The following is a 27,683-nucleotide window of genomic DNA, read 5'->3' as shown; positions in this document are numbered from 1 at the left end:
TTACTGTGCTAGAACACTATACGGGGTTTGTTTTTGTTTTTTTTGTTTTTGTTTTTTGCAATGCGCGTACGGATGACTATCGAACGAGCACGATTAGTTCTAGTAAAGACATTTATTTTTATGAGTTTTACTATACATCCCAGTTTGTGAAACACAAGAAAAGAAAACCCACAACTAATATTAATTTCCAATTTTCCATAGGCTGTGGGCTTCCCTTGGCAGCTTTGAATGAATATCTAATGACGAATAGCGACATACTTGCCGTTATTTTAATATCTAATGACGAATAGCGATACCTTTTCTATACTTAAACTATCTCCTTAAGCTAAAGAGTTCCAAAACATGACATAGTGTGAATTATAAACTATCGTATTATTTCCCTGGCTATGCAACATCACGTATTCTCGACCTAATCAAAGCTAAACTGTACGGTATATATAATCAAATCTAAAGAATACCTACACCGTTATTGGTTACCCTACATTTATCAAGTAAAATTAACAAGTTCATCAAGTCAACAACAGAGTAGAGACCGAGTTGAAGTCACTATCACTATTCAAATCAATATCAGGGGTGAGTCCGGTGAGTGTTTTATTTTAGGAAATTGACCAAGACATATATTAAAGGGGTGGGGCTGGGCTGACAGAGCTGCAGCCAGGATCAAATATTATTAAAGGGTCTTCCAAATTTGTTCAAAGAAAAAAAATTATGCCATAAAATACGTCATTTTTTTAGTTGTATTTCAAGGATTTGTGCCAAAGAAATCTATCGATAGGCTATACTCACTGTACGACAACTGTCCTATATAAATTGTCTTATATAAATTGTATCTGTATAAGTGTGACGGACTGGTGACCAGAATATGCCCATTTTACACTGTTGATGCACAGGCCCCATTGCCCAGTGAAAGTGACCTTTTCAGTCAGAGGGGCTCCGTGATGAAAAAATTTTCTTTTTTTTATTTTGGCCATGTATAAAAATCAGTGATTGTTTTCCATATAAATTTGTGTTTTTATATTATATGTTCAATTACTAAATGCAGTATAAGAATTTCAGTAGGCCCACATATGACGGGGGATTTGAGTCAAAAGTCAGTGCTGTGTTGTTAGTGCTTTTACATCTACAATGTTGCAAATGTTAAATGTAATGTGTAAATTTGAGGACATTAAATTTAACAAAATATTGTAATACTGACAAATACATCGTGTAAATTGACATCTACGTTTAGTCATTAAACATTTCACATTAGACATTTAAAAATTTCCACAACAAGCCGAACTCCATTTACCCAGATCTTTAAACACTGAACTCTCACATCTTCTCATATGACACGCGCACTATGTATTGTACCGTTCAACATTTCACTTTTACATCGTAACACAGAACTCACAACATGAAATTAGCCAGTATGCAAATAAGTTCAGACGGTACCTATTTTTAATCACGTGACATCTCGCGTGAAGAAAACATAATTTTCAAGCAGCGAATTTCCCCCGGCATAAGACCTGCAAGCGCGTGTTGATTTCATGATTTTTTTTCTACATAAAGAAAGAAAAGTAAAATATCTCGGCTTCCACATATAACACAAGAGATTGTTCGTAGAATTCATAGACTTTACTACGAAGAATTTTACTCTGAAGTCGCAAGGGTTTTGTGTGAACGTGTGTGACTGCAGTCCATGAGCAATGTGGACATCGAAAGTTGCCACAACAACCATCCTGCCCTTCATGAGAAGTATACATTATACAAAATATAATAGCCCAACAAATAAGAGGAGAAGAATGAACAATGGCCCATGGATGGGTATTATATAATTCATAAACAGGATAACATTATAATGCAAAAGATGACAGCACCAAAAAGAGAGTCATACAGCTTAGATCTCGCGTGATTAAAAATAGGTACCGTGTGAACTAATTTACATACTGGCTAATTTCATTACTTGTTCTGTGTTACGATACACAAGCCATATATGTCGAAGGGCGAGTGTCAAATGGACATGTAATAGCACGAACACATAGCACTGACTTTTGACTCAAATCCCCCGTCATACCCACATGTAGGCTATTTGGTATGTCATATGTTGTGTAAATGATCATGAATGATCAGCCTCCTATGAGGATAACCCATATTAAATTAAAACTATGCCTAAAATATTTTAGAGCTCCTGTAAAATTTCATTTATCTAGGGTGTTTGTAAAAAGACTCAGCGTCTGCAGACAAGTATTTTATTCGCTGGTGGAGTGGGGTTGGATGGCCGAATGGTTAGCACATGCGCGCTGTATCATAAAGTCTGTCATTGAGTCAACTGGCGGGGATTCGATTCCCCGGTTGTGAGTGACACGGAGTAGGGTCGCCTGTCCAACCTCTTGGGTTTTCTCCGGGCCCTCCGGTTTCCTCCCACTGCTAAAGACCCCTACGCGCAAGTGAATTATGGAAATAAAATTAAACCATATGTTAGTCCCGAAATGACCTGGTTTGTGTCGAGTGGACGTTAAACCCCATTTCTCTCTCTCTCTCTTTTAATTTTCTTGTTATTGTTTTTTTTATTTTTCCTTTTAGTAAATATCTGTCTTGGTTGAAGCTATAGGCTAGAAGTCCAAAGATGCAATTTTGTGCCAATAACAGTGATTGGCTGGACACGTGGGTGAATAAAGGAATAAACTTGTGTTTTTACGACTCTTTAACCAGTGGTATTCTTCTTTTGTTTATCCTACTTAGTTGTGTTATTCAGTGTACCATATATAGCCATTACGCAATAAAAATCACAACGCAAATAAAGAGTTCCTGGGGGTATTGGTTGCAATGCATAGTGACGACTATTTTAATGTTGGAGGCATTGATGCACATGATTGTCCAAGACAGTGCTTTTAACAATGAAAGAATTCTGGGATATCAAGTATTGACAGGCGTGGCGTTAATCGTTTGCTGGTTTCTAACATTACGTTTAGTCAGCTTGGAGAGAAATTATATGCTACCGTCCCTGCCATCGCGCAGTCATCAATTAGCTCTGTTGTTTTTCTGGGGTTTAGCGTTAATGAGGGAAATTCTAGCAACCATATCATGGTGGAGTTCTTCATGGTGGTTCCAATTAAAAAGGTAGGCACAATATTATTATCAAGAGTAGCTTCCTGACACCCAAGGGGTTAAAATCGCAATGAATGGAGAAATTTCTCCCAAGCCTGGAAATAAGGCACCTGTCACACTCACAGACGAGTCAGGCACAGATTCAGGATTTGTCAGGCACAAAATCTCTGGTACCGGTACCTGTCATTTTGTTCGGCACTGATTTGTCTTTTTTATTGATATTATTAAGACATGTCCGGCACTAAGTTGAAAATGTCACATATTATTTGATTAGTACCTGACAAGTCAGGTACATCTAAAACCGTTATTTCCAGGCCTGTTCTCCCAATTATATTTTCATTGTCCATGCAGATTATTTAATTTTAAGACGTCTTTTGATATTTCTGGTATGTTCTGAGAAATTTGTTTCAAATATATATTTTACTGTTCTGACAGTTGAATTAATTTTTAAGGCATCTTTTTGTATTTAAATGTTGTGCTCTGAGAAATTTCTCGAAAACACATTTTTGCTTATCCTACAAAAACTATTATATATAAGAGGCAAAGTCAGTTTGTCTGGGGGAATAGGGTATTTCTAGGGAAAAATTTGGTAACATTGATTAACGAACATAGCAAAGTCAGTCAGAGATAACGACAAATTACAATCATTTTATGATCCTTCATCAATTTTTTTTTTATTATTTCTGGTTCTGAATCCCGAGCAACTGCTAGTTAATGATCTCCTGCCCTTGTTAAACCGTTAAATCATTACCATTGAATTTAATTAACCCGTTAAGTGTGTAGGGCGTTATATAATGTCCTGGACAACTGCCACTCATTGTGTGTAGGGCGTAATATAACGCCTTGGAGGTATTTTCCCCAACCTATTCTTAGAACATAGTTCGTCACTTGGGGGAATCCCTTGGGAGGTATTTTCCCCAACCTATTCTTAGAACATAGAACATAGTTCTTCATCACTTCGTCAAATTAATTACACAATAGGGGGTAGTTAACATTTTAAAAACGTCACGCTTAACGGGTTAAAGATACATTATGTAAGATTTATATGAAATGCTTTTTGCGGATTGGAACAACATTCATACAATTATAGAAAATATATTTCATTATTTCAGTGAAAAAGACCAGGTTGAGTTGGGTTTCTGGTTAGTTCGATTCCTCTTAACGTTAACCGCGTTTATACTGGGATTAAGGGCACCAGCTTTAAACCATTTAAATTATGAACTACTTGTTAATAGTTCTCCTGAGGTAGGTTATATAATTATTATTAGATGCTGCTATGGACACGATATCTGCTCAGTAATATTAAGGGGGTTTGGATGGCCGAATGTTTAGCATGTGCATGTTGTATCATAAGGTCTCTCATTGAGTCAACTGGCATTGTTTCGATTTTCCGGTCCAACCTTGTGGGTTTTCTCCGGTTTCCTCCCACTGCTAAAGACCCGTACGCGCAAGCGAATTATTTGAAATAAAATTGTACCTTGCGTTAGTCCCTAAATGACCAAGTTTGTGTCGAGTGGACGTTAAACCCCATCTCTCTCTCTCTCTCTCTCTCTCTCTCTCTCTCTCTCTCTCTCAGTAATATTAAACAGTGTTCAGATATAAGGACCTTCTAACCAAATATTTAGAGTATTGTACATGTATGTTACTGTTAGTATGAAGAAACTCCAAACAGTGTTCTGGGCATATGCAGTTGTCGGTCAGTATGGCCTTCGGGCTGGCTGTCAACAATTGGCTTGTGAATGCCCTAAAGGCTACAGTTTTTGACAGATCCATTTCGAATTTGGTGTGAAGAATTGTGGTCACGAGAAGATGAACCCGATTGACATTCAGTGATCCGCAACCTTCCATACCAGAAATATGCACCTTTTTTTGAAAACCTTATTAATGCAAAGCATTGTGGCCATAAGAGGACAAACCTTATCAATATTCAGCATTCGGCATCCTCCCATATCAGAGTTATACCTCCTTTGCCAAAAACGTTGTGAATGCGATAGAGGTTACAATTTCTAACAGATCTTTTTCAAATTTGGTATGAAGCATTGGTTCATGAGAGGAGGAATCCTATCAATATGCAGCTACTTTCTGATCAAGAATTATGCCCCCTTTGCCAAAAACCTTGTGAACATGATATAGGCTAGTCTTGAATGGCTTTCTTTCAAATTGGATGTGAAGGATTGGGGTCTTAAGGCGACAGGACAAACCCTATAAACACTGTGTTGCATGCCCTCTGTTGCGGAGTTACCCCTTTTTCCCAAATCCCTGTTAAAGCGATAGAGACTACAGTATAAAGCGGAAGTTTTCAAGCTTGTAAATATAACAGTGATAAGATTTCTTGAAGGTATCCTTTCATATCAAATTTGTTCAACATCTAAGTTTTCAAATTGTTTAAGTGGCGTTTATTAACTGGATGAGAATAACACATGACACAATTATATGGGATACATGTTACTTGAAAGATTTATTTAGGTGATGTTTCGACGAGGGTTCTCCCGTCTTTGCTTGATAAAGACGAGAAAACCCTCGTCGAAATGTCGCTGAAATAAATCCTTCAAGTAACTTGTATTCCATATAATTGTCTCAAGTGTTATCTACTTTTCCTTTCAGAAAAGCTGCTGTTGAGACATAGCTGTTATGTGGGGCGCATTTTAATTCGGTTGCCTACTGCCGTTTCACCCACACACACACATCCACCCCCAAGCACCCAATTATAAACTCAAATAATGATTAATTGAATCTCTAACTTTACCTGTACTTGTGAATGGAGTGGTCCACTCACACTTATAGTTTCAAAGACTTCATAATCCAGACTGAAATAATTAGAGTTCTGAAAATATGTGTAGACCTACTGGATGATAAATCAATCATTTATACATTAGCCAAATGAATAAATATCATTAATATGCTAATTTATCAAACCAACCATGTTGTAAATTTATGATGCACAACATAATATTCATTTTGACATCTAAACAATGGAGAAACTGCACATGGTACATGTAGGTCTAAAGCTTCTTCAGTTACAACATTTTTTGTGAATACTTTGTCTTAATGATATGTTGAAAATAATTTAACATTATAAGTAAAGATATTAACCAAAGAATTTATAATTTAAATCAAAACTTTAATAATTAAATTAAATTAAATTGAATTAATTCCAATTCTCAATTTTCAAATCTCTGGCAACCCTGAGAGTGTCTGTTTCTATCTAAATACCATAACTGATTGCCTGTATTCATTAGTCCAGTCAGTGCAGAAAAATAGTATGTTAAGTTAAACTTCATTTCATTTCATTTCATAGCTGATTTCTTTTTTTGTTTTTTTTTTTAAGGGGTTTGGATGGCCGATTGGTTAGCGCATGCGCGCTGTATCATAAGGTCTGTCATTGAGTCAACTGGCATGGTTTTGATTCCCCAGTTGTACGTGACAAGGAGTAGGGTAACCTGTCAAACCTCGTGGGTTTTCTCCGGGTCCTCCAGTTTCCTCCCACTGCTAAAGACCCCTACGCGCAAGCAAATTATTTAAATAAAATTGAACCATGTGTTAGTCCCGAAATGACCTAGTTTGTGTCGGGTGGACATTAAACCCCATTTCTCTCTCTCTGAACTGTTTTTTTTATTACAGAATGTGAATAATACTACTATTAGTCAACAGAATGCTTCAACATGGTCCAATGTGTGGGTGAAGTTAAAGTTAATGTTACCGTATGTTTGGCCTAAAGGACAACATGTCTTACAAGTTGTAGTTTTTATATGTTTAATATTATTAGGAATAGGACGAGCCATTAATGTTCTAGTTCCAATTTACAGTAAAGATATCAGTAAGTTCTTAGTCTACTTCCAATATACAGTAAAAATATCAGTAAGTTCTTAGTCTAGGTCCAATATACAGTAAATTATCAGTAAGGAACTTAATGTGCTAGTTCCAATATATATATTTGATATATAGTTCAGTAAGTTGTTAATACAAGTGTTATTGTAAAAGTGTAAATTCTTAGAAAAGGTATCAATAAATTCTTAGTCCAATATTGTACATTAGAAATCATTACCTTCTTTGTAATAATGTCTGTGTTACTTGTTACATAATCTTCTTAAATATATCAATAATTTCATAGAAGATATATCGATAATTTCTTAGTAAATATATCGATAATTTCTTATTCTTATTAAATATATCAATAATTTCTTATTAAATATACCAATAATTTCTTATTAAATATATCAATAATTTCTTATTAAATATATCAATAATTTCTTATTAAATATATCAATAATTTCTTCTTAAATATATCAATAATTTCTTCTTAAATATATCAATAATTTCTTAGTACCAGTTTATATTAAAAAAAATTCTTAGTAAATATATCGATAATTTCTTAGTAAATATATCAATAATTTCTTAGTAAATATATCAGTAATTTCTTAGTAAATATATCGATAATTTCTTAGTAAATATATCAGTAATTTCTTAGTAAATATATCAATAATTTCTTAGTACCGGTTTATATTTTTAAAAAAAATTCTTAGTACATATATCAACAATTTCTTAGTAAATATATCAATAATTTCTTTGTAAATATATCAATAATTTCTTAGTAAATATATCAATAATTTCTTAGTAAATATATCAATAATTTCTTCTTAAATATATCAATAATTTCTTATTAAATATATCAATAATTTCTTAGTACCAGTTTATATTACAAAAAAATTCTTAGTCAATATATCAATAATTTCTTAGTAAATATATCAATAATTTCTTAGTAAATATATCAGAAATTTCTTAGTAAGTATATCAATAATTTCTTAGTAAATATATTGATAATTTCTTAGTAAATATATCAATAATTTCTTAGTAAATATATCAATAATTTCTTAGTACCGGTTTATATTTTTCAAAAAAATTCTTAGTAAATATATCAATAATTTCTTAGTAAATATATCAACAATTTCTTAGTAAATATATCAATAATTTCTTTGTAAATATATCAATAATTTCTTAGTAAATATATCAATAATTTCTTAGTAAATATATCAATAATTTCTTAGTAAATATATCAATAATTTCTTTGTACCTGTTTTTATATATACATGTACTGTATATATAAACTTACTAAATATATTAGTAATTGATACAAGATTTATATTTTTCATTTCAGTTAACAGTTTAACAACGACACAATCTGCTACACAAGCTCCAGCCGACCTGTCTCTTGTTTTTAGATATGATTTTATCTTAATATACGTTTTTCTACTCTTTCTTAAAGGAGGTGGCACAGGTTAGTATTGGACAAACGAAATGAATTATTATTCTTTGAATGGCATTGAGTAATTGGAACAGAATTAAATAAAACACTATGGATAACAATTACTATGGTTTATTACACTGTGACTTTTCAACAACATTTCACAAGTTGTTATCAAGCACCCGGTTGTATGTGACAAGGAGTAGGGTCGCCTGTCCAACCTCATGGGTTTTCTCATTGAGCTACGTGGCATGGTTTCGATTCTCCACTTGTTCGTGAAAAGGAGTAGGGTCGTCTGTCCAACCTTGTAGGTTTCTTCTGGGTCCTCTGGTTTCCTCCCACTGCTAAAGACCCCTAGGCACAAGTGAATTATTGAAATAAAATTGAACCATGTGTTAGTCCCGAAATGACCTAGTTGGTGTCAAGCATATATCAAAACAAATAAATAAAATGAAATGATAAATGATTTATTAGTTCCTGGAAGTTTTGATAACTAGATAGCCACTTGAGGCCTGGAACGATGTATTATTGGTCGATTTTTCAAACTATAAAGCAAATGCCTGTATAATAATTCATTGAAAATTTATACGAAACATGGAGTCATGGTGGCTCATTGGGTAAGACATTGACTCACTAATCTCAAGGTCCTGCGTTGGCGAGAAAGTTAATTGTGATTTTCGGGCATGGTTCCCGCTCGTCAGCGGTGCAGGACAAAGGGCATGGTAGGGTCAATGTATAGTCGTTTGGATGGGATGAAAAACCAAGGACCTGTGTACTCATTGGCATGCACATAGAAGAACCCTTAACAGTTGGAATTCGAAATAAGACTAGGCCATAGTGCCACTGGCAAGGCAAAATTTCTCTCATAGCACACTGCATGGCATATGCCCATCTTCTTTAGCCAATTTGGAACAGAACAGTAGGACATTAAACTCTATTTCATTTTATGTCATTTCAAGTTCAAGCAACCCAAGTGAATGTTTAGTACACGATTAAAAACAGAATCCAATCACAATCTTCAAAATCCATAGAAATCTATTGAAGCACCGAATGGCAGGTGAAAAAAATAGAATTTAAAGATACATTATTGGAGATTAGATAAATAGCTGGCAGTGCTTACTATAATAGTTAAAAACCAGATAATGTAAAGGGAATTTGCTGAAGATTTCAGTCAAATTGATCTTCTCTGAACCGAGATATAAGCCATTGAATTTTCAGCCTAGCCTCGATCATCATTAAAGTTGGTATGATAAAAAAAAACATAGTCTCGATTATCCATTTCATGATTAAATCATGAATGGAAGTTGAACAGCAAATCGGAACCTAATCCAATAAACATGGCAGGCTAGCGATGACATCAAGAGTTGATTATGGTCTTGATAAGTTAATTAATGTCTAATTAATAATTTAGATAACATTTCAGGCCTAAAGAAATACCTGCAATAGGCAGATTTAGCTCTTGAATAATGTATGTCTAATCACAATTCTCAAAATATATACATCTACATGTATCACCATTACGTTATAGGCTTATTGCAGGTACTGTATATAATAATGAAGTATTTACATAAATTAATAGTTATTCTATGTTTTCTTATAAGGTACGACTGGTTTATTGAATAATATTAGAGCATTGTTGTGGATTAGAGTTCAACAGTTCACCACTAGAAGAATAGAACTTAAATTATTCACTCATCTACATTCGTAAGTTTTAAATTCAGTTCTACATTACTGAAAGAGCAAGAAATTAATGTGCTATAAAATGAGTTAATGTGTTATGAAAATGAATGTGTTATGAAATTTTTAATGTTTTAATATCAATTATTTAATGTTTTACAAAATGAATGTGTTATTAAATTCATAATGTTTTGAAATTAATGTGAGCCGAAGGCAGTCTACTACACTGAACTATATCCAAATCATACTTTGTATAGGGCCACATAGAAATTTGGTCCGCTAAGTCTGTCTGGACACTCTCTCTCTCTCTCTGTCTCTCTCTCTCTCTCTCTATATATATATGATTCATAGAACTTTTCTTCATCACATGAATGTATTTAGAGGGCGGTTGGATGGCCGAATGGTTAGCATGTGCGCACTGTATCATGAGGCCTGTCATTGAGTTAACTGGCGTGGTTTCGAATCCCTGTTTGTATGTGACAAGGAATAGGGTTTCCTGTCCAACCTCGTGGGTTTTCTCCGGGTCCTCCGGTTTCCTCCCACTGATAAAACCCCTATGTGCAAACGAATTATTGAAATAAAATTAAACCATATGTTAGTTACGAAATGACATGGTTTGTGTCGATTGGACGTTAAAACCCATTTCTCTCTATCTCTCTGAATATATTTAGTTTCTACAGCATTGGAATTTCTTATATTTTATTGTAATATTACTGATGTATTTTTTGACAGGTTATCGCTAAGTTGGCATCTCGGTAGAAAGACAGGAGAAGTTCTACGAGTCATTGATAGAGGTACCAATAGTATAAATAGTTTACTCAGGTAACATGTCGTTATATTAAAGTCTCTAAATGAATGAAATGAAATGGGGTTTAACATCCTACTTTTCTACATCTAACAGGCTGATGAAGACGAGTATGCTTCAAAAGTGTGTTTTGAGGAAATGTGGGTTGGAGTGGCCGAATGGTTACCATGTACACCTTGGATCAGAAGGTCTGTCATTGAGTTAAGTGGCACGGTTGAAATTCCCCGCTTGTACGTGACAAGGAGTAGGGTCACTTGTCCAACCTCATGGGTTTTCTCTGGGCCCTCCGGTTTCCTCCCACTGATAAAGACCCCAACGTACATGCGAATTATTGAAATAAAATTAAACCATATGTTAGTCCCGAAATTGCCCCGCTTGTACGTGACTTGGACTAGAGTCGCCTGTACAAAATCGTGGGTTTTCTCAGGTTACTGCCTCAGCCAAAGACCCTATGCACAATTGAATTATTGAAATAAGATAGAACCATATGTTAGTCCTGAAATGACCTGGTTTGTGTTGAGTGGACATCATAGATACACCATTCCATTCCTATTCAGTATTTTGTTGGTTAGTATTTTTCCTTTTTTTCTGTTTCAGTTATTTGGTATTTAATATCTTGCCAACTATAATAGATATAGTGATAGCTATTATATATTTTGTCACAGCTTTTAACTATATATTTGGTCTGGTTGTCTTTCTTTGTATGGCTCTTTATCTTAGTAAGTTATTATTCATATTCACATGTGTCTTGCAGGGCTGCGGCCATTACATTGCCAATATTATTAATTACATTACCATTACCATTATTTTTTAAATGTAATCATTACAATTACTTTCTCATTTTTAGCCATGTAATTAATTACCATTACCTATTACATTGAAAGTAATTAATTACCATTACCCATTACTTTATGACTATATAAATAAAAAAACAACATTTTTCATAGAAATTAAAAAGCCAACCTTATTTTTCTGCCATGAAGTACAGTACCTACAAAATCAAACTCAAAATAAACCTTGATTCACTAAATAGATATTTGTTCATGAATTATTTTTTCTAGCAATTATAACATCAAGGCAAATTTTATAGAGACGGACAGTGGTGACAAAAACTGACATTTTCCCGGTATGACTTGAAAAATGAATCAAAAGTATAGTTAATTAACTGTATTTTCTTTTAATTATTTTTTTAAAATTTTTAATCAAGCCAAATAGTTTGTCTATATATTGTATAATAACTGGTAAATTATTCAGCCTTACTCAAAAACAAAATATATATTTGTTTCATTTTAAGAAACCATAAAATGATGAGATACTTGAAGGTCATTGCTTGGTTGTCACTTGTTACCTTGAGATTAAAGTGCAGTGAAACTATTTATTGTCTTTTAATCTAACTGATTGATTGATTGATTGACTGAGTGATTGGCTGCAAATTAGTACTAATCTTTGATTACAATATACATCTTATCAGAAATCCACTTTTTAGGTTACATGTCTAAAAAAGATTCGTACATAAAAAGTAATAAAAGAAAATGTTTAATGCCTTCTTATATTTGTTATAATTTGTTAAAACTGATTTAAATCTTTTTTTTAGAATTATTATGAATTGGATTTGTGTCAAATACATTTAATTACTTCTTTGGTGCTATAAATTTGAGACTTGTCATATTGGAAATATTTATATGTGCCATAAAATGTAATTGAAAAGTAATTGAAATGTAATTGACCATTACATGATTTTTGGAATGTAATTAATTATATTTCCATTACTCATTACTTTTGAAATCTACCATTACTGATTACATGGCCATTACTTAAAAAATGTAATGAATACATTCCATTACCTTTACCCATTACCATTACCCCAGCCCTGGTGTCTTGTGACGTAGTATTGTCATTTTGTCACCAACTTACATGTTAATTTTTGTCTCTTTGCACAGCTCTTTTTCCTTAATTTTTGGTGGTTAGACCCTTTCTACCACAGATGGAGCAACATGTGACAATGTCTTACTCAAAAACATGTATATTATCAATGGATATCTTGAAGTAGCATACTAGTACTTTTTGTATATTACCTCTAAATGGTCTAGTTGTCTCCCCCTTCAAGGATATTAGGCTTTTTTATCGACTTGCCAAATCGATTTGAATTTAGTGGAGATGTCATGTGACAGTATAGTCGATTTCAAAGTACTTTGGCGAGTTCGTTAAATGCTCCGATTAGCTGTAAACAATTGTTGTGGCTGGACACAGTTGAAAAAAACACATGATCACCCGATCAAATCGTCAAATCGCACCCTGAAGTGATTTGGCGATTTGATATAATCGCTTCGGAAATCGGTGTCGATAAATTCGTTGATTAGGGTAACCAATTTGAATTAGATTGACGTTAAAAATGAAAATTTGATTGAATGCATATCACTTTGGCTAATCAGTGGTCGATAAAAACGCCTAATGTCTCACCTGATATATGTTTAGCTATAACTATAATAATAACAAAATGATGTTCAATGTTTTTGTTGTATATTGAGCTATAATAATAACAAAAAGGTATTCAATGTATATTTAGCTATAACTATAATAGTAACAGAATGGTATTTATTGTATATTGAGCTATAATAATAACAGAATTATATTTATTGTATATTGAGCTATAATAATAACAGAATTGTATACGTATTTATTGTATATTGAACTATAATAATAACAGAATGGTGTTTATTGTATATTTAGCTATAACTATAATAATAACAGAATGGAGAACTAAGTATCGACGATCTATGAATAGATTAGATAATGCTGCTAATGCCAGGGCTGTGGATTCTCTTCTTAATTTTGAAACAGTGAGTTAAAAACTTTTCTAAACACAGTACCACTGTCTTTTAATTTATTGAAGATTGTATATCAATTAACAAAATTTATATATCAATCAAGCTTTCGGTGTTCTGCTAATTTAGTTGTTTTTAAATTTAATGATGACATTGTCATAGAAATTAAATGGGGTTTAACGCAGTGATGGGATTTTGCCCGTATATTCCGGACTTGTCCGAATCTTTTTTCCAAACGCCCAAAATTGTCCGACCGGGAATATGCCCAATCGGACATCAAGACATGGTGAATAATAAAATGTCCGACAAGTAAAATTTTGAAATCCCATCACTGGTTTAACGTCATACTTTTCTCCACCAACTGGACTGGCAAAGACGGGCATACTGTGTCATATGATGGAAAGATTTACTGGACAGTGGTACCACAAGCTACTCTTATTTCAAATTCAAGCTGTCAAGGGTTCTTTATATGCGGGTGGATAAATAATATAACATAGTTTATATCTACTCCTGTTCTGCTTTGATTTTAGAGAGAGAGAGAAATTGGGGTTAATGTCCACTCGACACAAACTAGGTCATTTCGGGACTAACACAAGGTTCAATTTTATTTAAATAATTCGCTTGCGCGTAGGGGTCGTCAGCAGTGGGAGGAAACCGGAGGACCGGAGAAAACCCACAAGGTTGGACAGGCAACCCTACTCCTTGTCACGTACAACCGGGGAATGGAAACCCCGCCAGTTGACTCAATGACAGATCGCATGATACAGCGCACACATGCTAATGCTAACCATTTGGCTACCTTACCCCCCCCCCCTTCCCGCTATGATTTTAAGGGTCTTATATACATGTATCAATGTCATATGAAAGAATCCATATTTCCTTTGTAGTCTCAGTTGCTATAGTTGCCTTTTCGGTATGGCATATGAAAACATGTGTCTACGTGTTGGTTTAAACGGTATTCTCTATTATATTTATCATATTTTAATTCAATACAGATGTCCAGTGTCTATTTGAATGATATTTATGTATTGTAATTCTATATATATATATATCTATACTAATATTTGTGACTGTGGTTTGTTTGTTTGGCTGGCTGCCTGTTCAGGGTTGGCTGCTACACTAGGGCTGTCCCAAGACTGAAATTTGGTGTAATGGGGTAGCTCGGACTAGGGAGTAACCTAGGCTTGGTGGCGCTGGATTACCATCCCCGGGCGAACACGCATATCCTTCTATTAAAATAATAAATCTCTAGTTTTGTTACAATAATAGGAAATGTGTTTTTGTTTAAGGTGAAGTATTATGGTAATACCCAGTTTGAATCAGACAGATATAATCAAGCTATTTTAGATTATCAGGTTAGTTATGTTATACTTAACAATATGGACAGGGAAATGATGGATATAACAATATGGACAGGGAAATGATGGATATAACAATATGGACAGGGAAATGATGGATATAACAATATGGACAGGGAAATGATGGATATAACAATATGGACAGGGAAATGATGGATATAACAATATGGACAGGCAAATGATGGATATAACAATATGGACAGGGAAATGATGGATATAACAATATGGACAGGCAAATGATGGATATAACAATATGGACAGGGAAATGATGGATATAACAATATGGACAGGGAAATGATGGATATAACAATATGGACAGGCAAATGATGGATATAACAATATGGACAGGGAAATGATGGATATAACAATATGGACAGGCAAATGATGGATATAACAATATGGACAGGGAAATGATGGATATAACAATATGGACAGGGAAATGATGGATATAACAATATGGACAGGGAAATGATGGATATAACAATATGGACAGGGAAATGATGGATATAACAATATGGACAGGGAAATGATGGATATAACAATATGGACAGGGAAATGATGGATATAACAATATGGACAGGGAAATGATGGACAAAATACGGAAATGAGAAACATAAAAATATGGACTGGGAAATGATGAACATAATATACATAGTTATATGGACAGGGAAATAATGAACATATTATACATAGTTTATTCAAAGGATGGACAAAACATAATAGACAGGGAAATGATGTACATAACAATAATGGACAGGTAAATGCTGGCCATGATATGCATAACAATATGGACAGGGAAATGATGTACATAACAATGAAATGAAATGAAATGAAATGGGGTTTAACGTCCTACTGTTCTGCTCCTATACTGGGCTAATGACATAACAATGATGGACAGGTAAATGTTGGCCATGATATACATAACAATATGGACATCGAAATGATGGACATGATATACATAACAATGTGGACAGGGAAATGATGAAAATGATTGTTTTATTAATTGTCTCTTCTTTGTTTTAATCAAGATCAATAACTAGCATGGCATGAATCATTTAAAAAAAAAAACACTGAATGAATAAGATTTAGCGTAACATGTGATGTATTAATAGTACTACATTTTTATTTATTTCAGAAAGCTGAATGGGATGCCACTGCTAGTTTGAATCTGTTGAATTTTCTCCAGAATTTTGTGATTTCAATAGGATATTTAGTGGGTTGTTTGTTGGCAGCGTGGGGTGTGGTTCATGGTATACAGGATTTACATCTAACCGTTGGTGACTATGTTTTATTTGGTACTTATATAGCACAGCTGTACGTACCTTTAAACTGGCTAGGAACTTATTATAGGTAAGGTTTTAAGATACATTCCAGGGCGTGGTGGATGGCCGAATGGTGCATCATAAAGTCGGTTATTGGGTCAAGTGGCATGGTTGCAATTCCCTGATTGTATGTGACAAGGAGTAGGCTCGCCTGTCCAACCTCGTGGGTTTTCTCTGTGTTCTTCCCACTCCTAAAGACCCCTACACGCAAGTGACTTATTGAAATAAGATTGAACCATATGTTAGTTCCGAAATGACCTAATTTGTGTCAATTGGAGTTAAACTCTCTCTCTCTCTCTCTCTCTCCATGCGGGTTGGGTGACCGTATGTTGAAGACTATGAGGTTCTGAGTGACCGAGACTACTAGTTTGTATGCGGGAAGGTATCTTTAAAAAATTTTAGTAGATCTATATACTGTTAGATTCTCGTTTATACATTAGCTCATTTATATATTTTTAGAATGATCCAAACAGCATTTATAGATATGGAAAACATGTTTGAACTTTTAGATCAAGATACAGAGGTAATGTATGTTTGTAAATGTTCTGAAAGGTTAAAGGGGGGGGGGAGGGTGTGTGTGTGTGTGGGGGGGGGGGGTAGCTGGTAATACTTGACTAAATCGTTATTAATCAGAGTAATTGTAGCAAGGAATTTGGTAACAGGGGACAGGGGTACTCGCATGCAGGTTTGTATAGTGCTAGGTTCCCACTGTCCATATTGAATCCCGCATCTAGTACCTCAGATACGTTCGGATACGTACAGATACAATCAACACGATTGCTACAACTGACCTCAATATATAATAAGACCTGATAGGATCCCCACTATTACTCTACGATCAAAACCACGATTTCAATCCTAGCATGAATCGTGTTAGTTGGAACCTAGCATTAGGAAAGTGTTAGAGGAATATTTTGATATTTTAGCTCCATTATAGCGCAGCCTGGGTGAATTTTTAGCTAAATAATATGTTAATTAGATATTTATATTTAACAAGAGTTTGTGGGTTTTATTCCAGATAGTAGATAAACTAGGAGCTAAAGATCTGGACATAAAAGGTGGTAAAATAGAATTTGATCGTGTTAACTTTAGATATGATCCGAGGTAAGATTATGTATATGATAGTTGATTTGTTGGATCAGGATCTGTTCCCCTAGTGTTACTCATCTAGTTCTTCTTCTTTGGTAAAACAACTTAAGACTGGCAATTTAACCCCTTAACTGCGTAGTTTTTAAAACGTTAACTACCCCCTATTGCGTAATTAATTTGACGAAAAACGTCATTTTGGACCTTTTCATTCCTGAATACAAAATTTGGTAGTCTGAAACCAAATTAAAACTAACGGTAAATAGAGTTGTCTCCCTTTAATTAGATTTCCTCGACCAGGCGTAATATAACGTCTTACACATGCTGCGATCGTTTTCGAAGAATAGGTTGGGGAAAATACCTCCAGGACGTTATATTACGTCCTACACACGGTGAGTGGCAGTTGTCCAGGACGTTATATAACGCCCTACGCAGTTAACGGGTTAAATATGTTCAACATGTGTGTTCCTTGGACATTTGTGCAATGGTTAGGAGACTTTGATTTTTGATATGACTTCACAATTCCAAGATGGCCGTGATGAGGTCATGCTTGTTTCCATGTCCATATAATATGTCCATACTTGGTTTTTTTCCCGAATATTCTATCTGTATCCTAGAAACAATTAAAGTGACGAGAGGAAGTTAGTTAAACTCTTTGCTTTATTAGATTGAAATAAAATGAAATGGGGTTTAACGTCCTACTGTTCTGCTCCAAACTAGGCTAATGAAGAAGGGCATACGCCATACAGTGTGCAATGGGACAATTTGGCCTAGACAGATGCACTACAGCCTACTCTTATATCGAATTCTAACTGTACACAGGACCTTGGTTAGATTGAAATGCAGTGAAATAAAATGGTGTTTAACGTCCTACTGTTTTGCACCGACAGGCGTAATGAAGACGGGTATTAGATTGGAAATAAAGTAAAGGATATTATACTGTATCATGGTATATCTATTATGTAAGGAGAAAAACCTAACTGGTCAATTATTATCGATTTTTAACTTTAATTTTTACTTTTATTGTAGGAAATCAATACTGAAGGATATATCATTTACAGTGAATCCAGGACAGACATTAGCTCTGGTAATTGCAGTCTATTTATTATTTTCATTTCAACAACAGTAGCTGCGGTGGTTCATTTAGTAGTGCGCTAGCTCCCTAACCTGGAAGTCTGTTAGAAAATTTTTTTGCTGTGGTTTCCCCTTGTCTGGTGCAGAATCGACCGATGGCCTGGTCAGACACAGTGCTAGTCGTTCAGATGGGACAAAAAAAACCAAAGAATTCATGATAAGATTCTGCCATAACGCCTACTAGTAACATAACTAGGAACATAATATCAACAGATTTATTGAACAAAGTTGAAAAAACAAATTTGGAGTGTATGTGTGATTATTGACAAATGTATCTTCTTGGTTCACATTCAAGCATTAATAATAATACTGATAATGATAATCATATCTTTATGTCAACATAAAATAATTCCAAGTAAGTAGCAGTGGGTGGAAGAATCCCTGGAGCAGTCCAGGTTATCATGGAAGCAATCCATAGAAAATAATCCCAAAATTAAAACCAACTGAGAAAGGGCTACTGCCCGAAACACGTCCTGGAATGAAAACTTTTGTAGTCTTGGGATTATGTCAAAATAAGATGACAACCAATCCAGGGACCAAGTCTATATGTGGTGGTTAATTAAGAAATCTTTGCTCACTACACTTTATGTTCGATCCAGATTATCGACATTATTATTGTTAAAATTTTTGATGTTCTAACTCACAGCATCAACTGGCAGAAACCTTTCTTATAAATCATTCATTATTTTGTATTTCATTTTTACAGTGCCCTTTTTTAGTGCTGAAAGTGCCTTTTCTCAGACTCAAATATGTCCGTTCCCAACCCGTTGTAGGGATCCCAAATGACTCAAACCATCGACTCAAACACACCAGCCTGGGAAATAGCTCTTGGAATGGCTACAGATGCAAGGAAATGACGGATAATTTTCTTTGGGACTCCCCCCCCCCCTCAGCGACGTGCCCCGTCTCCGCGGACAATGCTTTCATTTTGCAGTGCCCCCCCTTTTCAAAATTCCTAGATCCGCCCCTGATGTTTGTGTAGTTTGTCCGCAGGTTTGTCTTATTAGTTTTGTTTTGTGTTTAGTGAGGTCCTCCTGTAGTTACTATTACATTTGACTGAAAATGTGCAGTTTAGAATATATGTATTATTAACACAAGGTACAATTTTATGGATACACAATTACTGAGTTTAATACTAAGCGAAGTTTCAACGAGGGAACTCTCGTCTTTATCAAGCAAATGATATAAAGACGAGAGATCCTCGTCAAACTCGTATTAAACTCAGTAATTGTGTATCCATAAAATTGTACCTTGTATCAATATGTTCAATTACTAAATGCCAATCAGAGAAGTTATATGTATTATATTTTTATAGGTGGGTCATACAGGTAGTGGTAAGAGTACGCTAGTACGTTTAATGTTCAGATTTTATGATATAGAATCTGGCAGTATTAAAGTTGACGGACAGGATATATCAGCGGTAAGTTGTATTTAAAAACACCAATTAGATATCAATATTGGTCCATTTCAATCAATATAGATGTTATTACCTTACCGTTTAAATATGGGGTCCTAATATCCAATGGACATTTTCAGATCAGTACACAACATCATGACCTTTATTGACATAATGGTTTGGAGTGCCATTTATAATGAACAAAGAAAAACATATGCAAGAAAACAGTGTGGAAATTAAAAAATGGCTCATTCAGTCACTCACAAATGACAAAAAAATAATCCAAACAAACCTGTGTTTGGACTGTTCATGTATTTAACCAAACATAATTGATTAAAAATTATTATAAAAATTTAGAAAATTGTATATAAATCATGTTATTTATATACTCTAAAGTTTAAAAGAATAGAGGTGTACAGCCTTTTATGCTAGGTGGTTTGAGAACTTTCTTACATTTCTCATATAGGGCCCTGTTTCTCGAAATCTTCACTAAAGATAAAATCCAAATTTTAGTAGATACTTCAATTTTGATTCAATATAATAATATCCAATCAAATTTAGATTTTATCTTAGTTAAAATTTCGTGAAACAGCCCCCCCCCTCCCCCGTTCATTTGATATAATTTGAGTCATTTTCCTTCAGCCAAGACAGTTCATTGGGATTTTCCGGCAGTCTACCAGAGAAAAACTTGTATTCAATGTCAAAATTGCAATGTCAACAATCCTACCTTCTCACTGAAGAGGGGTGGGGGAGGGGGGCTATGGAAACCATGTTTTGAAGATGGTTACCGATTTAGACAGTGTTATAGTTTGGCAAGTTTTTTTGGGGCCACCCAAACGTATTTTGTTACGTTTTTTTATACATTCGATGGCCTACACTTGATTAATCAACCAACATTGATGTTTCTAGTGGTTTAAACACAGTTCCGTGCATCGCACAGCAAGAACTCACTGTAACCGACCGTTTCATTGGCTAATCCGTCGCATTAACCAGAGCACGGCTTATATAAAAACTCTTCCAGATCCTATGATGTCAGACATTGATTAATCAACCAAGGTTGATGTTTCTAGTGGTTTACCCACAGTTCCGTGCATCACACAGCAAGAACTCGCTGTAACAGACCGTTTCATTGGCTAAGCTCTCACATTTACGAGAACGTGGCTTATATAACAACTCTTCCAGATCCTAGTTTAGTAAAGACAAGTAAAACAAAATTTTGAAATATAATAAAACAAAACGAAATATGATCTGTGTTTTAATCAAATTGGGTGCCCCGATTCAAATTGGGTGCCCCGATACATGCTATCATTATTTTTGTTATGATTTGAATTATTTATAGGTGACACAAGATTCTTTACGTAGTGTTATTGGTGTTGTACCACAAGATACAGTATTATTTAACAGTGACATCAGGTAAATATATCTATCATTGTGCGGGGGAGGGGCGAATGGTTAACATGTATGCTTTGATCATAAGGTTTGTCATTGAGTCGACTGGCGTTGTTTTGATTCCCCACTAACACGTGACAAGGATTAGGGTTGCCTGTCCAATCTTGTGGGTTTTCTCGGGGTCCTCCAATTTCCTCCCACTGTTAAAGACCCCTATACGTAAGCGAATTATTGAAATAAGTTGAATCAAAATGGCCTAGTTTGGATCAAGTGGATGTTAATCCCCACTTCTCTCTCTCTTTGTGTGTGTGTGTGGGTGTGGGGGGGGGGGCATGGTGACTCGTGAATAAAAGTGCTGGCTACTAGCGAGGAAGTCTATGATTTGCTCCCAGTGTTGGCAAAGAAAGTTCCTAAAGATTTTCAGTAGGCACGGTTTCCTTGTCAGTGGTAGAGGACGGACTACCTGGCAAGGGCAGTGTCTAGTCTTTTGGAGCGGACAGAAAACCAACTTTTGGATGGGACAGAAAACCAACTTTTGGATGGGACAGAAAACCAACTTTTGGAGGGACAGAAAACAGAGATCCATGTACTTGTTGGTATTAATGTTAAAAAAACCTTGACAGTTGGAATTTGAAATAAGAGTAGAAATTGCTGCTGTCTCGTAAAAATTTCGCTCATAGCACACTGTTAGGCATACACCTGTCTTCCTAAGCCCAGTCGGTGCAGAAAATAAAATGTTTGCCCCATTCCATTTCATTTCTTTAATGGATATTTGCATAAATATATATGTATAATTTAAAGGTATGGTCATGTTACTGTATATATGTATATATAACTACTACTACTATAGGTAGGGTTAGGGCCATGTTGCTGTATGATGTATATATTACTAGGTATAATATAAGATATGGTCGTGTTACTGTATTATGTATTACTAGGTATAATATAAGATATGGTCGTGTTACTGTATTATGTATTACTAGGTATAATATAAGATATGGTCGTGTTACTGTATTATGTATTACTAGGTATAATATAAGATATGGTCGTGTTACTGCTACAGATGAAGAAGTTTATGATGCTGCTAAAGCTGCTGATATACATCATCGTATTTTAGCCTTTCCTAATGGTAAGTAGTACATTCTCATTGGTTGTTCAAAACCATGAAAAGATTCTGCACCGATCAAACATGACCTCTATTACTATGGAAGTCTCGTCTTTGGAATCCAGCCTGAAAATTTTTTAAGGAGCTTTCTCCACCAACACCTGTTGTGGAACCAGGAATCTAAGGATTGGTTATTGAGTTGGTGCCATACTGATCGAGCTGGGGATTTCGATGGTTGTGAGGTCTGTTTGCACTATTGATCATAAGGTCTGTCATTGAATCAACTGGCATGGTTTTGATTCCAGACTTGTACTTGACAACCCCAGAGGTTATCTGCAGTTCCCGAAGTTCATCCCAATACTAAAGACCCCTATGTGCGATCCCGTTATTATAATTGCAAGATATGTTAGTCCTGAAATGACTATGATTCTTGGATCTTGTCGGGGTGTTGGATGGCTGAATGGTTAGCACGTACGCGCTGTATCATAAAGTCTGTCATTGAGTCAACTGCCGTGGTTTCGATTGTCCGGTTGTACGTTACAAGAAGTAGCGTCGCCTGTTCAACGTCGTGGGTTTTCTCCGGGCCCTCCGGTTTCCTCCCACTGCTAAAAACCACTACGCGCAAGCCAATTATGGAAATAAAATTGAATCATAAGTTAGTCTCAAAAAGACCTAGTTTCTGTCAAGTGGACATTAAACTCTCTCTCTCTCTCTCTCTCTCTCTCTCTCTCTCTCTCTCTCTCCCAAATCTTGTAACAGTAAAATGGCTGTATATATTGACAGGTTATGAGACAGTTGTTGGTGAAAGAGGTTTAAAATTAAGTGGTGGAGAGAAACAAAGAACAGCCATTGCTAGAACAATATTAAAGGCACCTTCTATAGTATTATTAGACGAGGTCAGTATATTAAAGCCACCATCAGAATTCTTCCCATAAACAAAAAGCAATAAAAGCTAAAGCTCTTTAAAAGCAAACTGGAGTTACAAATGTTTATAAATATCATAGCATTCATAGGAGAAAGCCTTCGCACTCCATCTGTCTTAAATAGCAAAATGAGTCTAGTTTAAGGTCGCAAGTCTTTTACGATATAAGGAATTCAAGAATCCCCACTCAACAGTAGCACAACAGACTTGGTAGAAGTGAAAACTGTTCAATGAATAACGTTTCGGTTTGTGATACCCTTTTGGTAGAAGTGAAGATTGTTTAATGAATAACATTTCGGTTTGTGATACCATCACACCCGGAAACGTTATTCATTAAACAATGTTTACTTCTTCCAAGTCTGCTGTGCTACTGATGAGCGGGGATCTTAAATTCCTTTTATTTATTCCTCTGCCCCGCCGATATCTTTTTTGGATCTAGTAGCCACTCAGATGTATAAGCCTGTCCAGCTTTAGTCACCTTGTCTAAGGAGGGTTGTCGTCCCTCTTCTTGTATCCAGTCTTTTATTTTATGTTAAAATAGGCTTAAAATATGAAGAGCCCAGGGGAAGAACGATCTAAGTCAAATTTTTGTCTTTTCCCATAAAAGGCAAAACATATTTTTGGACAAGAATGTTTGACGCGAACAGAACAACGAGTGGGTTTAATTACAACTTCAAAATGATGTTTAATACGAACCATAATTACCAGTACAACTGACTTCAACTTTTCAGGCAAATTAAGGTTAATAAAGGGTATGATGGACTTGTATTTGTATGGGAGGCCATTTCAGAAGGGCCTTGGTTCGATTGACTCCAATCGTTTTTACCTGAAATAGATTGTTCCACAGAAAACTTATACAATTTGCTACCAGATGGCACCATTTACTGGGGTTCGTTGAAAAAGTGACTTAGATCGTTCTTCCCCGGGGCTCTTCATATGTTTTTAATGATACAACATGAAAGTTAAAAAGTTTAGATTTGACAACTGAAACAAACTTAATTTTTGTTTTATTTTTTGGGGTATTTCAACATTTTTGTTCATATATTATTATCCTAAACAATTACTGGTGACTTCTGCTGAAACAGGTTACATTTGCATCTTAATGGTCTCCATGTCATGGTGAATCAATGGAAAAGATATAGACACATGTACCTTGAAGTAAAACGTTGAAGCCTGTTAATAGTAAAGAGACCGGAAGCTTCATGAAACTTATTTCCTGAAGTGAACATCGACCTCTAGTGGCCTAACTCTGTCTGGTTTGTTTCACAATGGATGATGAACCCTGCCAAGTTCTGTTGGTTTTCCTTTAATAACTTTTGTTCCCTCCTCTGACTGATTTAAACATACATTATTCAAGAGCTAAATCCGCTTATTGCAGGTCTTTCTTTAGGCCTGAAATGGTTTCTAAATTATTAATTAGACATTAATTAACTGATCCAGACCATAATCAACTTTCAATGCCATCGGATTCTCAAGATTTGGACTAAATTAGAACGGTTCGGCTATTTAATGATTTAATTTAAAAATGGATTAGTGAGTCTTAGTCTCGAATATACCAGTACCTTGATTACAATAATGAACAATCAATGCATGCTCCTTGTCAAAACTACAAACAGTGATAACTTGGCTCAGCATCAAGTAATTTGAATGAAATTTTCATATATTCATTTTGCATTATCCATTTTTTGGACTATTATAGCAAGAACGGCCAGCTATTTATCTAAATCTTACATAATGTATCTTTAAGTATTTTAATATTCTATTTGTCTGAAATGATCATTTATTATGGCAGCTATATTTAATTTTTTTTTGCTTTTTTCTCCAAATAGGCTACCTCAGCTTTGGATACGAAAACGGAACGCAATATTCAGACATCATTATCAAGTATCTGTGAAAATAAAACAACAATAATAGTAGCTCATCGTCTATCTACTATAATACATGCTGATCTTATTCTAGTTTTAAGTGAAGGTGAAATTATTGAAAGAGGAACGTAAGTACAATTATCTAGTTTTATTATTAGGTTTATAAATTAAGAATTAAAATTAAAATGAAATGAAATGGGGTTTAACGTCCTACTTTTCTACTCCGAACTGGGCTAATGAAGACGGGCATATGCCATACAGTGTGTTATGAATGGAAATTTTGCCCGAACAGCGGCATTACAGGTTACTCATATATCGAATTCCAACTGACAAGGGACCTCGGATTTCCGTCCCATCCGAACAACTAGACAGCTGTCCTTGTCAGGCCCTCCATCCTGCATCACTGACAAGGGGGAACCCCGCCGGAAAATCTGGATGAACTTTCTCGAATTAAGAATTAAAGAAAAATAATAAAATGTGTTTACCAGTGCACAGGAGGGAGTTGCTCAGTGAGTTAGACGCTGACTTGCTAACCAGTAGGTCTCTGGTTCACTTTCGGTGTTGCCGAGAAAGTGTTAAGGATTTTCAGACCTGGCTTCCCCTTGTCAGTGGTGCAGGTTGAAGGCCCTTACAAGGAATAGTATCTAGTGGATCGGATAGTATGAATTAAGAGAGGGTGATATTACCACCGTGCAAGAAAATAAAATTTCCGTTATAGCACACTGCATGGTGTATGCCCGTCTTCATTAGCCAGGTGGTTCAGACAAGTAGGACGTTAAACCCCATTTCATTTCGTTTCAAGAGTTAACTACTGAACCTTTTTTAGGAAATATTGACTACATATAGTGATCAAAATTTGATAGGCTCTGGCCAACGAATACTTGTATGAGAGCTTACATATCATGCAATTGGAAATGGTACACTAGGTGGGATGGGTCCACTGATTAAAGGATACCATGTTCTAAAGACTACAATTGCTCCAATGTGTGCTGGATTTCATATTAACAAAATAAAAATCATCCATATTTCAGGCATGAAGAGCTGTTACTTCAAGATGGTCATTATGCTGATATGTGGCAGCAACAGCTAACAAAACAAGAAATGAATTCTCTAGAAAATGGCGCAGAAAATGGTGCAGAAAATGGCACAGAAAATGATGTTGATTAAAGACTTATAGCAGACCTGGAAATAACGGTTTTAGATGTACCTGACAAAATGTTAGGCACTAATGAAATAGTACCTGACATTTTCAACTTATTGCCAGACATGTATTAATAATATCAATAAAACAGACAAATCACTGCCAGACAAATCACTGCCAGACAAAATGACAGGCGTCAGAGGCTTAGTGCCTGACAAAGCCTGAATCTGTGCCTGACATTGTCTGTGACAGGTGCCTTTTTTCCTGGTTTGCTTATAGTGGTTTTATCAAAATTTTGTTTTACTTAAAAACAAAAAGAAAAAAAAAATATTGCAAAAAATAGGGTTTTTTTTGAAAACCTAGGGCCTTACTCTTAGAATCTTAAATCCCTTAAAAAGTAATTAGAATTCTTAATTCAGGGTCTAAGAATGCTGAATGAGTGTTCACCATATTGAGTGTTCACCATATTTTCTGATGTACAAAGGGCACAGGTGCACCACACATGTGGGGGAGCTGGCCAAGGCCGGTATTCTTTGGAGCAATGGAGATGTTTATTAAGACACATCCTTCTTCCACAACAACAAACATATCACACACCCGGTAAGAGACAGTTTAGGCTGATGTATGATTCCCAGTAAATTACTGTAAAATTGTTTCAATGACATTTAGTAATGGAACTGGAATATACAGGTCACAATTCTATGTAATACAATTACTGCTTATTACTGAGCGACGTTTCGACTAGTCTTTTCTTGAACCATGTGTTAGCCCCCGAAATGATTTAGTTTATTTTGGGTGGGCGTTAAATCTCTTTCTCTCTCTCTCTCTCTCTCTCTCTCCCTCATTTGATATGTACAACTAAATAAAGAGATCATACAGGGCACAATTCTATGGAATACAATTACTGCATATGTGATAATTATGTTTATATCCTCAGGCCTTATCCTTGAAAACATATATCTACAGTAATTTATACAGGTCACAATTCAATGGACTTACTGAGTGATGTTTATTACTGAGTGATGTTTCGACTAGACTAGTCATTTATCGAGCAATGACTAGAGAAGCCTAGTTAATACGTCGCTCAGTAATAAGCAGTAATTGTATTCCATAGAATTGTGACCTGTATACTCTAGTTCAATTACTAAATGCCATTGAAACAGTTTAAAGAGATCATAATATATATGTGTCTTGTGGTCCAGTCCCATGGATTATATTAATCCAACCTTAAGAAGCTAGAAAGATGAATAGATATATTAAAGGCCATATATAATCCTTTCTTTTTTACTCGTTTATTTTAGAGTAATAATACATTTGTAAATATTATAT

General features: G+C 35.1%; 1 protein-coding gene across 3 annotated transcripts; it reads left to right on the top strand.

Moving 5' to 3' along the window:
• Positions 1-341: 341 nt before the first annotated feature.
• Positions 342-27,386, top strand: LOC126807650 (ATP-binding cassette sub-family B member 6). Of its 3 annotated transcripts, none has more exons than XM_056103352.1 (20): positions 342-573; positions 2,563-3,099; positions 4,200-4,332; positions 6,709-6,904; positions 8,243-8,362; positions 9,931-10,033; positions 10,739-10,828; positions 11,409-11,530; positions 13,542-13,651; positions 14,926-14,991; positions 16,130-16,344; positions 16,776-16,839; positions 17,335-17,420; positions 18,432-18,489; positions 19,852-19,956; positions 21,272-21,345; positions 22,350-22,450; positions 23,210-23,322; positions 25,178-25,341; positions 26,245-27,386. In XM_056103352.1, the coding sequence occupies exons 2-20, from the start codon at positions 2,606-2,608 to the stop codon at positions 26,378-26,380; spliced, it is 2,550 nt and encodes an 849-aa protein (XP_055959327.1). In that variant the 5' UTR covers positions 342-573; positions 2,563-2,605; the 3' UTR covers positions 26,381-27,386. The 3 variants fall into 3 exon arrangements, with proteins under 3 accessions (XP_055959327.1, XP_055959326.1, XP_050388349.1); XM_056103351.1 differs by having other exon boundaries at positions 342-582; XM_050532392.2 differs by lacking the exons at positions 342-573; positions 2,563-3,099; positions 4,200-4,332; ... (3 more) ...; positions 10,739-10,828; positions 11,409-11,530 and having other exon boundaries at positions 13,366-13,651.
• The last annotated feature ends 297 nt before the right edge of the window (positions 27,387-27,683 follow it).

This window comes from Patella vulgata, chromosome 9 (assembly GCF_932274485.2).
Source record: "Patella vulgata chromosome 9, xgPatVulg1.2, whole genome shotgun sequence".
Taxonomy (NCBI): Eukaryota; Metazoa; Mollusca; class Gastropoda; family Patellidae; genus Patella; species Patella vulgata.
Note: the sequence above shows the minus strand (reverse complement) of the source record. Positions and strands in the feature narration are given on the sequence as shown.

Excerpts from the sequence above, each read along its gene's own strand:
- LOC126807650 (XM_056103352.1), top strand. The coding sequence starts at position 2,606 with ATGCAATTTTGTGCCAATAACAGTGATTGGCTGGACACGTGGGTGAAT. Across the intron at positions 10,829-11,408 it reads AGTATAAATAGTTTACTCAG|TTATTTGGTATTTAATATCT; the intron begins GTAACATGTCGT and ends TTTCTGTTTCAG. Across the intron at positions 22,451-23,209 it reads TATTTTAGCCTTTCCTAATG|GTTATGAGACAGTTGTTGGT; the intron begins GTAAGTAGTACA and ends ATATATTGACAG.